Source organism: Mastigoproctus giganteus, chromosome 13 (genome assembly GCF_048544385.1).
Source record: "Mastigoproctus giganteus isolate SK-2022 chromosome 13, ASM4854438v1, whole genome shotgun sequence".
Taxonomy (NCBI): Eukaryota; Metazoa; Arthropoda; class Arachnida; order Uropygi; family Thelyphonidae; genus Mastigoproctus; species Mastigoproctus giganteus.
In genome coordinates this window covers 131,233,722-131,246,148 of record NC_143587.1, presented here as the reverse complement: position 1 = coordinate 131,246,148, position 12,427 = coordinate 131,233,722, and the positions used below count along the sequence as shown (strand labels likewise).

Here is a 12,427-nt window from a genome sequence, read left to right as displayed (position 1 = left end):
ACTCGGTAATAAAAATATAACAAAAGTTAAACATTTGATAATAATAAGAACCAAACACGATGACTATTATGATGACAAAATTCAGAATACTGAGGCTAATAATGAATCATGTCTCTCTCTATAAAGTTATCCTGGAAAATTAAAAATTGCCATTATTCAAGTTTACCGATAACATTGGATTTAAAATAGCAGTAAGTTTGAATTAAATGTCAATACCCGCAAGTGAACATCCATTTTATATTCATGATCTTAGACATGAACGTCAAAACAGATACTACAATTGTTTAACCATAAATCCTCTTCATTATACAAGGATTTCAGGAAGTAAATGAACTTAATGTGCACATCAAATACACCCGAATTAACATTTGTAAAATGATTACTCCACAAATATATAGAAAATAAATTGATATTTGGTTAAACGCATCTATGAGAAGAATAAAATCTCATAATATGAGGATATCATTGTGAAGATTGTTTATTGAAATAATTATTTCTTCATTTGGTGATTCGCATTGTCCAGTTATTCACTGTGCTTTCTGTGTTTGGTGGTCTCATAACTATGTCTGTAATGCATCACCACTTAAAAGGAATTGGCAATAGTCAAGTTGCTGATGAAACGGTTACTGCAATTCTTATAATAGTCTTTTCGGTGTACAATAATAGCCAACTGACGCTTTTACACTTGAGTAGCTTCGGTGTCCGAAGACTGTTTACTGTAACCATTGCGTAATGAATAATCTTTGTCACTTTTTGTCGTCATGGTGATTGCCGTTGATGGTTCAGTCTCTTGAGATGTTTGTGGACAACGCAATTCTTTGCGATCTTGCTTACCGGATCCTCCCCGCGCATTTCTCGGAAAAACGCTATTTTCTACATGTAACTGAGCGTTGAGGTCTTTTCCTGCAGCGCAGGTAAAGGCTTTGGCGAAGCTCTTCTTGAAGTTGTCACTTAGAAAGGCATAAAGAATTGGGTTAACAGCCGAATTGGCGTAGGAAAGGCAACCCGCCAATAATATAATAGTGAATCCAATGGCACCTTGACTCTGATTGGGTGGCATAAATGTGATCCACACTTGTGTACTCCAATATGGTAACCAACAAATGACATAGACCGTAATTACTGTTAGGACTAAATATGTAACCTTCCGATGTGTGCGTTTCTTTTCTTTGGATTTATTTTTTGGCCCTACTTTACGCAATTTGCAGATAACAAGAAAGTAGAACAGCAAAATCAATGCCAATGGAATAGCAAATCCTAATGTAAAGGCGTACAACGTGAACGCTTTCTGTCCATCCATATATGTGCTCTCCGGCCAGTATATGTTGCAGGTTATAATGAAGGAAGTGTCCATTATGTTGGCATACATAAAAACTGGAACCATGAGCAATGCCGACACAGTCCAGGCGGTGAGACAAATAAATTTAGCAATAAATGAAGTCCGATATCGAGGCGATGAAATCGGATGACAAACAGCAACGTATCGATCAGCACTCATCACGGTCAGGAGCAAGCTACTGGTAAATTGGTTAATGGAGGTGGTCGTCATGTATATTTTACACATTACTCGACCGAACGGCCATGCTTTGAACACCATAGTGGCTATTAAGAAAGGCAGTCCAATTAGAAACATTTCGTCTGCTAATGCCAAATTGAAGATGTACATATTAGTGACCGTCTGCATCTTGGAGAAACGCAATACCACATATATCACCAAAGTGTTTCCACACAGTCCCACAAGGCAAACGACACCATAAAGAATTTTTGCAAATTCCAAAACGATCTTTGGAGGTCCAGGAAAGAAATCCATATCTGGACCATAATATTGTGTGCAATTTGTAAAGTTTGCAACAGTAGAATTATCCAGTGTACAGTTGGTTGAAATTGAAGTCAAAAAGTCCAATTCTTCTTCTTCTTCCATCATTGTTATTACTTGATGATATTATAGCACAAAGAAACTAATGACCTGTTATTTGGCCTGTGGTCAAAGCACAAAAAGTTTTCTAGGTGGTTTCACTACTTTATAAGTTAATTCCAAATAACTCTGTCAGAGAATCAGGATAAAATGTTCTGCAAAGAACTCCGAGATTTAACAGAATACAGCATGCAAATTAAACGACGCAATGATTTATCACACATACACACACAAAAGAAATAATTCTTGTGAATACGATTGTAGATCATTTCTATTTGAATGGAAGAGCAGTTGCTTTCTCAGTTCAACCAAATCCAGATCGATATCATCCATCTGTCTATTCACATGGCCAAATCTCGTCCTGCTGAACACTGCTCTTTTCAAAAACTTCACCCATGAGGTCTTCTTTTATTTCATTCTTCAGTTCAGTTATTTTTCCGATTGCTTGTTACCTGCGAAAAAAGAAATCGAAAATGTTTTTTTTTTACTTATGCAGCAGTAATTTAAAACGGGTATGTAATAAAATAATCAGATTAATAAAACAGAAAATATGTAAGAAGTACATAACATCAAAAGTTCCTAAACTTTATCAAACAAGATACACATAAACGTGAAAGGGTACACTTTTATTTGCATTTATTTATTTAAGCTGTTTAACATCTAGCCGTTCTGGAACGGCTCAAGGGATATATAGAGACGACTATGTTGTTGTTGTTGCAGGGTTTTAGGAACATCAACGATATTACTCCGTGTATTTTATCTGTAAATTGCGTGGATTCTGTGGTCTATTTTCTTTTTCTGCACGAACAACCCGACTTTCCGAAAGAAAAAAACTATGCTACCCTCGCTGAGACCAAGTAACTCAGCCACGTTGTGAAAAAGGTCAATAAAAATTCCTCAAGTCATCGATGGGACTCGAACTCAGGACTTTCCCACCGGGTGTAGGGAAAACGGCAATTCTACCAACTGTGCTACCCCAGCTCTGCGACTGTGGACATTGCTATGTCTTGTTTTTATCATCCCTCATATAAATTAAATATTTAATGTGTTGTAACTACTACCTTCGAGCCTAATCTGTAACTAGCACTAATCCTCTAAGCAACAGTGATCTACCAGGTAAACTTTCTTGCCCATACACATGCACCTAAGTTTAAAATTCCATATAAACGGATTAGAAAAATATGATGACATGAATGTAATGCTTCTAAGTTTTAATGTCTTTGTGTCTACGCATAAGATACCCACAATCGAAAGAGAGCTAGTATAATAGTATATTATACTATCTCCCTATATTAGTAAGTAGGGAGTGCCAACTTTATTGGGTACGTCGATCTAACAGCGAATAGGTCTCAATTTACCCATTGAAACCTCCTAGATTCCTCGTGGCAAGGTGTCAACTAGGTATTGAAAGCGTGCCGCAGGGATGCTGCTCAATATGAACTTAAGTGCTTCCTGCCGTTTTTGAAATTGTCTGTTTGCAGATACCAACTACGAGGACTTCGTTCTAGCTCGCCTTTCACTGCTCAAATGGTTTGAGATTTGGTGAATAATAGGGCTATATCAGTAGGCTGAATTCACTCTTGAGTTCCTGGAACTAGTTGTGTGCAATTCTGGCGTGGTAACATAGATCATTATCCTGCTATACGAACGCATTCGCAATGAATATGCTGCAACAGTGAGGGGATAAACCTGGTTTGAAATAATTTTCGAATAACCTGTGGCATCTCACTTTAGAACGGGGATCAATGTGTACCACAAAAACACTCCCCACACTGTTACACTGCCACCAATACCAACCAATATTGTTGACACTTGGCTGGCAGGAAGAGTTCATCAACTCTTGCTTTTTTGTCATATTGTGATCTATTCATCAGCATGAAACAGCAGGAACTTGATTTTTCAGCCCAGCAACGTTTTTCCATTCTTCCACTGTCCAAGTGCTGATATTTCTCACCCCACTATACTTCCTTCTTGTATTTTGCTGATTTGGAACTGAATTGGATTCCACAGGAGTGGAATCCGATTCAGTTCCAAATTGTGATACTCCATCCGTGAAAAGGTAGAACGAGCTATCCGTTCTGAAATTAGGCTGGTTTATTACAGTATTACTCCGTTCTTATTGACTAACTGGTCTTTGTGTTACCCTGCACAAGTATTGTCAATCTCAATTGGCCTCTCGTAACAACAGACTGTATCCGACCACAGGATCGCCAATGGTTGAATTTTATTTGATTATTGAACCAATCTCGATAAATCGTAACACAGTAGTACGTGAAAACCGTGTCAGTGTTTCAGTTTCCGAAATACCCATGCCATCAGCGGCCATGCCACTTTCAACGTCACTCAAATCTTTTGTCTGACCATTCGCGTTGTGAATTACACCCATGCAGCATCCCTACATCGGACACCTACTTTTCATCTCATAGTATGAACATGTGGTACTAGTACTGAAAGAAAGCCACATTACGTGATTGAAATGGTAGGTTCGCCTAATAAACTATCTGCTGCTTAGTATATACTGCGCATTTCTCTTCCATATATATATACTATGATCCAATCACTGCCTATCAATGAAAAGTTGAAAACAAACAAATGGTTAACTTCAGTTGTATACACTCAACATAGATAACTGCAAATGCATAATTTATAAATAAAACTGAAGTAATCTCAAAATTTTAATATATGCAACAGCCTGTTTCTACAGATTTGCTAATTTAGGCTCTGAGAAAAATCAATAAATAGCTTATTTCTTTTTTATTTATTTTATATAATTTCATTTATAATATTTTCCGCTATTTTTTGTCAAAGATGGAATGTGATTTGCTGGCCAATTATTATTATTATTATTATTAGTCATATGGTGCAAGGAAGCCTGAGGCTTATGCTGCACCAGGCAAAAAAAAAAAAAATTCTGAATTATCCTGACAAAGAGAGAGAGAAGTAGAAAGAAATCACCAAAAAAGAGAAGAATGATGATATCCAGCTGAGGACCCTGGGTGTGCCAAGCCCATACTCACCAGATGTGAGCCCCTGGGTAACAGTGGTCCTGTAGGGATCTGAGATCACAACTCGGAGACAGTTTCTTCTCCAGTGGAGCCTCTCTCTCTCTCTCTCAGCACTGTGTTGTTTGTGAAATTAGCATTAGCATTAGTAGAGGCATACGACGCAAGAAAGAAAGCCTATGCAGCACCAGCCAAAAAACCCTTTCCCATTTCACCTCTCCACTCATTCCAAATGCCCGTCCAGCTCAGCCCCGAATTTATTCAGGCCACCAGCCTCCACAACAAAAGATGGAAGCCTATTCCGCCAAACAACCACCCACCGGCCAAAGGCAAACCTCCGCACCTCCATTCTACAACTATCTTTTCTCAATTTGAAACCGCGCCCCCCCAGGCTCCCAGCCCGAGCAAGAGGAAGAACCCCACCAGCACCCAGCCCGCTCAACCCATTCAAGGCCCCACACACCTCAATCAGATCACCCCACAGGTGCTGCAATTTGCAGAACTTAAGCCCTTCCACCCCTTTATTCCCCTCACCAATCCTGTTGCCTTTCTTTGTACTCATTCCAGCAACTCCACATCCCTCCCAAAATGAGGCCTCCAGACCCGCACACAGCACTCCAGGTGTAGCCCGACCCCTGCCTTGTATAATGAGACAATCGCCTCCCTGTCCCCGCCAGCAAAACTCCCATACATCACTGACAAGACTCCACGACCTGGCCCGGCCACCCGTCCGCACCGCTCAGCGAACTTCACACCCCACTGCACAACCACCCTCCAAGGTCTTTTTTTCACTTTCCACCTCCCTAAGTGCAGCACGACACAGCCGGCACACCCCTCCCTGGCTACCGCCACCCATATGCAGCACCCTGCACCTGTCAATGCCAAACCGCAGCCGCCACCTCTCAGCCCACCCGCCCAACCCATCCAGATCCATCCGGAGCAGCACACCGTCCCCACTGTCGCCAACAACCCCGCCAACCCCTGCACCATCCGCAAACTCGGACACCAAACCCGATACACCCCCATCAATATCACTAACAAATACACAAAACAACAATGGGCCCCACACTGAACCCTAGGGAACTCCACCAATAACACGTCCACGAAGAGCAGCGTCCACTGATTACATGTATTTACTTGTTCCACTATAACTCCCAGCAATCCTGGAAATCTCCATTACCCTGCTTTCCAGGCTGCTGCTCATTCTAATAGAAGCAGTGCAAAAATCACTTTTGCCTGTGGCCACTGTTAACCTTTTAGTCTGTGTATCCCCCAAGCTAGCAGTTTTCCAACCCACCTAACGCTTCCTTGATAGCATCAGCAAATATTCTTGAACCTTTTCTATTTAAGTGTACCCCATCCCTGTAGAAGCAGTCTCTCCTGTCAACAACTACAGACTGGGCTGAAAAAAAATTCTACCCCATGAGCACTGCACAATCTCTCCAAGGCCGAATTGATTGACAAGGCTCTCATCATATACTCCCTCCCATCGTGTATGGGCAGAATTGCAAACACTTTCACATTCAACCCTAACTCACGATGTGAAGTACGGTTCTCCTGATTACTACATTAAGCAAACACACAACTATACTGCACGCTATTTATGAGGCTATCAAGAAATCAAGGTAGCAGCGATGGCTAGTAGTATACTGAGTTGCTCATGAAACTGTGGAGGCAGTAATATGTCTCCTAAGAGCAGATTTAGCATTTTCTCTATATCAGTGGTTCTCACCCAAATTATATTTCAGACAGGTGAATTCCAACTACTCACTTAAAGAACGTGCAAGTCTTGTATTAATAACGCTGCCATGTCGAAAAGGAGTGGCTTCGAATCCCATCTCTACTGGCAGAATTCTATTTACAGTTTTATGAACAAGAAATGTAAATAAATTTCTCTGCTTTGTGGCCGAGTGTGTCGGTCATGGGTGAAGCACTTCCCCGCGCCAAGAACGATGTCAAGAGATAAAGCCAGATTTACAACTACTTTTACGTTAATTAAACAGACAAACCAATCATCGTGCAAATCCAAAGAAAACCAGCCTCGGTGCATCTCAAAAACAACCCTCGATGATACGTTTCAAATAACTCTATCTACACTCATCGGTAAAGTGCACCGGCCATTGTTCTTCGATGTAACATGCTATCCACACCAGTTTAGACGCTCTCCCTTGTAATATGGGGTGATGTTAGGTCACACTAGCGGTAGTTATGGATAGACTCCCCTCCTTTTGATAGCAGCCGACACAGACCTCATTGCTCCTTTAGCAACTATGAGGTAAGAGATGATATTACTAACTTGAGTCTTCATACTAACACTGGAAGATCTTCATTCGAGGTTGAGTTAACCAACATCTACCGGCACCTGTTCCTCTGGGACCAGTCTTTGGCCCTTGAATTCTTCTGTGAACCTTGTGGATTCACAGAAGAATTCAAGGATCGTACTCTTGTGGAGTACGATCAAATTGAATCACTTTTCCACCTCCTCTGTTTGAGGCTGGCCAACCTTTCCTTTTTTTTTTTTCAGATGCATCAGCTACTTGACCAACTTGCACCGTATATACTGTCTGTAAATTGTAGGTTGCGTGTCGATTTGACGGTTTTCTGAACGAAAATCCCGAGTTTCAGGGAAAGAAATCCATACTAACGCCGCTTGAAACCGACTAACTCAGTCTAAAGGCCTAGAAAAATTCCTCACATCCCTGACGGGATTCGAACTCAGGTATTTTACACCCGGTGTGTGGAGGGCAGTGACTATACAAATGTGCTACTCACGCGGACTCTGATCAACCTACGTTCTCTCTCTCTAGCGCAAACGTTCGGAGGTTTGTATCAGACCTTTGTTTGTTTTGGATTTTATTGGCGCATTAGCAACTGTCTATAATGCGCTAAAACCAGGTAATTTCGGCGACCTAATAAATTACATCGCCATGTTAAGATATATAATGCCATAGTATCAGACCTTAACGTATTGACAATCCTGATGTGATGGTTCATTCATCAAGAGTAGAATAATTCGCCAATGCGTTTATGAAGTTCGATTACTGGACAAGCTACGTAAGTAAATGCATCAACATGGAGTGGTACCACGTTAATTTTCATGTGGTATGTGAAATTAACGACCCCTCTTGGATATATAAATATCTTCTCGTTGCATGCTTAAGAAAGCAGATGTGATGGTTAAGTGTTGGAAAACTGTAATTCCCCTCTACGCTAAATCGCATCTCTAAGAAATTTATTGATATTATTCCTACTGATATAAGTTTCTTAAAATAGGAATCAGGCAATAAAATTCAACACAGTATAAAGAAGTCCCATTCTGAAATGGATACTATTAAAAAAAATAAATAAATAAAAAAGGCTACATTATTTTCATCTATATATATTGTGCTCAATCATTTCCCCAAATAACGATCAAATAGAAGATTAAAACTTGACTAACACATGATTACGTTCAATTCAGCTGAGGTTTTACCCTATGAAATTCCAAATAACGATTTCGGTAACGATTATACATGTTTACTCTGTTGTCACTTTCAAATTGATCTCTTTTGCATGACATTTTGAAATAGTTAATATAGTTAAGAAGCCTAAATTTGATAACGATTGTAGTTAATATCTTTCCCCAGCGAACTCCAGGGAATCCGTTTATAAACACTGCCTTATAATTCAACCCGATACTTGCTTACTGCGCCTTCGGATATCTTACTGGAACCCAGTGACATCGATAGCAGCTTTGCAGCCCATGAGAAAAGGGGTAGTTGATTGTCAATAACGGTTCGTGGATTTTGTAAAGCCCTCAAGCGAGTATTCTATTTGGTCCCAGAACAGCCTAAATGAAAGCAAGTTTCGAGGGATATTCACATGGGGTTTGCAGTGTTGGGTTTGTTTCAAGAAGTTTTGAAAGTTGAGTTGCATGTATGAAAGGCCTGTCCTTTCTCATGTCACTTAAATGGTAGGTTAACCGTATCTTGAAAGGAAACGCTGATAAGTTGGAAAAACAGGCGAAAGACTACGTTCATTTAAAATAAATGAAGTCGTTTAGCAGTCACCAATTTATAACAACACTAATATCAACCGGTTTCAGTGTTCTTCTTCAGAGTCCGTGAATTCTCTTCAGTGAAATCAGGAACTCAGCTGATCGTTCTGATGAATAAAAATCGCTGAGAACAAAATACAATATCCAGATAAAGTAAACTTGAGGGAAATTATTATCATGAATATGGTAAATTATTGTGGAGGGCCTTTTGAGGATTCCCTATTATTTGTGTAATACTCATAACACGGCTCTTTAAATTTTCATGATACATATAGCAAACTGCATTAAACATATTCGGTAAGGATCACGATCATAATTTTTAGGCGTATTACCTCATAACTTAGTATAATAACGTATTTGTTTCTCTGTCGGTTTGCTGCTTTGGTTTAACAGTGCATCAATGGGATACTTCATATATCAGCCTACTTTTCAAGACAAAAATTGACAGAATTATTGGAAGACTGGGTCATATTGGAGGTAGAGAGAGAGAAAGAGAGACTAATAAAAGTTCCTCCCGTTCCGACTAGAGTATTTCTCAACTTGCACACCTTTTTTAAACACAGAATCAGAGATTATAAATGCTGTTGGTCAAGGAAAATATATTAATTAAATAATTTTAATTAACCATTTTGGTGTCTGCGCCGTAGTGCATTGGTTATAACCCCCACCTTCCTCCTCACACGAGGGGAAGGGGGAGAGGAAAGGCATGAGTTTGAATCCGGTCCGAATTGCGTCAATGGCGAGAGGAACTTTATGGGTTTTTTTTTTCTAAACAGCTGAATTAGTCGGTCTCAAGCAAGGATGTGTCCCGCAGTGCCGACAAGATATTCGTGTCACATTAAGCTTTCAGTGACCTAATACATTAGGTGACCATTTCAAAATATATAATAAACATAGATATAAAAAGTTTATATAAAACATTAAAAAGTAAATTAAAATGTGAGTACAAAAGTTTGCTGATTTTAAGTAGCTAAAAACAGCAGACTCATGGTCATTGTACGACAATATCCGGCTCTATGTTTAAGGCTAAGCTATATGACTAAAAGCGATAAAATATAAAACATTCTTGTCTAAAACGTGGACATTCAGTTAATTGTGAAAAATAGTTAAAAAGGTGCGACGTTTCTCACACAGGAGAATCATCTGCCCTCAGCAGAAAACAATGTGTAAGCTGGCTTTATCCTATGCGGAGGCGAGCTAGAACAATCTCCCCTCTGCGGTTCCTGCGAAGACTAGCCTGCCAGTGTCGGATTACAGGCTTTATCTGATACAGCTTGTTCGTGACCTGCCCATGTGCCAAGATTGTTGCCATTAGGAGAGTACTGTAAGGCTTATCATCTGCCTGTAGTCTCTATAGGGTGCTAACAGTCCATGAGTGTTGTGGAGTCCTGGTGATCTCGCCGCAGCGTCTGCCAGTTCATTCCTCCTGATCCCCATGTGGCTTGGAATCCAGCGGAAACGAACGTCGAATAAATAATCGGAAAGCGAATGTAGCATCTGCTGGATCCAGATCAGAAATGGATGAGTATTATACCCCTTATCGATATAGCCTGAAGTCTAGGTAGAGAGTCAGTAACTGTCTGATGGTTTTGATGGAGACGTTTCTGGCACCTTCCTCGTTGAAGTCGGCGGTGAATTTTGCCACTGTCGCTCTCCGGTTGGCTGAAACAATGCCAGTAAGAGTCGAAAGCCACGATCATCCACCACCATTCTCTGTCCACGATGAGATGTTATTCCGGAAATGGCGTATTCCCGATACACTCTTGATACTGTCAAACGGGGATAGTACAATCTCAGTACCACTTCCGCGATAGAGTGATCCATGCGTCGGGCACCTCTATCATCCCTCTTTCAAAGTCGGTTAACTCACGATGTTTATCCATACTGACATCGAATTAACGTCTAGGTGAATGCAGTGATGCAGTGTACCTATATACTTGCCAAGCGGTGGTTCGCCCACTAGAGAGAGGGGTGACAGCGTCGCGTTGCCCAGGAACCCATGAATTCTGTCCTTTCAGTGTACATTCTCTCAGAATAACACCTGAGAAATATATCTGTATATTTGTCAGAAGCTTCTAATAAATTACCTAAAATTAATCACGCTGTTTCATAACATGTCGACCGTATTTTCGGAATGAATACTAGAAAAAAAATAACAATAAACAAACGATGAAAAAAGTTTACATAAACATATATCCAATTCTGAACAGTTACAGAGCTATAGCTATTTCAATAAAAATGACTATAGGGTTTCGATTGGTGCAAAATAATAAAAAGAATAATACAGTATAATGAAATACAAGAATAAGCAATTATGTATCAACCATAAACAACCATTTTACTAGGTGTGTGACTACTTATTATTTTTTCCCCATTTAAAGCTTCACAACCATTTTTAAAATCCCATAACCTTTCAGAATCGGAAGCATGTTTATATAACCACTTTTTCACTGTTTTTAGATCCTGAAAGAATTGCCCATATGTCGTGAAATATCCGCATACAAGACAAGAGGAAGTTGATAAACAATAGTTGATTTCTTTTAACTTGAAAAATTATTTTTACACTAGTATGACAGATAAATGAACATAAATTTTATAATTTCGCATATACAGACGACTACAATCCTCGAAACAAATGAAATATATTTTTATAACCATATATAAATACGAAATTACATTATTCCCAATGAAAAGGAGTTGTCGATTGAGTGCTGTTTATTTATTATATTTCTAAAATATTTTAACGAGTGGAATCAAAGTTTTGGTTTTTAATGAAATATTTGTAAATGAAGTAACATATAGAAGCTGCGGATAAAACAAAAGTGGGGAGAACTTTTTTGTATGATATCAGCCAAAAAAAAAATATATATCAATGTGTATCTTTAGAAATGCTTTATAAATTACTGGAAATCACTTCATCACTAAAATTTACTTCATACCTGTGGCCTTGAGGGCATAAGGGTTATAATCCTGTTATATAAGTCAATGGTGAGATTGCATTTGGAATAGTATTCACTTTTGCAGACCATGTCTGCAAAAGTGAATACTATTCCAAATGCTGAGCATCTTGAAAGAGTTCCATTGACTTTGTTTGGCTGATACATCAAAAGCCTGGTTTCCTTGCATATTTTGGAATTTTTTTTTGGCATTAATAATGAATAACTGTATTATTTAATCAGCAAATATGCCTCAGCAGAATATCTTAATTTTGTAGCTAATTTACGATAATCGTGCAAAGATCAAATGGTGCATCAAGTGAAAACAGCAGTTATAAAAAATTCGCTTCTCTCATGAAACCTGTTAACTACAGGATTTCCACTCTACAGCACAAACGTCATCATCAAGTTTCTTTCTAGAAATGAGACATGCTAATATCACTCGCTACAGTTATTTCCGGAGACACAGCATCTGCATTCCTCCAAATATTTGCAGGTCTAAATTCAAGCGCTGCAGTGATGAATGTTATCTGCGAAA

General features: G+C 39.3%; 1 protein-coding gene and 1 long non-coding RNA gene across 2 annotated transcripts in view; both read right to left on the bottom strand.

Annotated features, from left to right (window-relative positions):
* Positions 1–499: 499 nt before the first annotated feature.
* On the bottom strand, positions 500–1,985 carry LOC150076443 (somatostatin receptor type 2-like). Its single transcript, XM_090387421.1, has one exon. It carries the CDS (start codon positions 1,922–1,924, stop codon positions 680–682), a length of 1,245 nt encoding a protein of 414 aa, XP_090243547.1. The 5' UTR covers positions 1,925–1,985; the 3' UTR covers positions 500–679.
* Positions 1,986–2,056: 71 nt separating this feature from the next.
* LOC150076442 (uncharacterized) overlaps positions 2,057–12,427 on the bottom strand; it is a 340,519-nt gene continuing 330,148 nt past the window's right edge. Inside the window, exon 3 of the long non-coding RNA XR_016547839.1 lies at positions 2,057–2,367. This is a non-coding gene — a long non-coding RNA (uncharacterized LOC150076442). The remainder of the gene's footprint in view (positions 2,368–12,427) is intronic.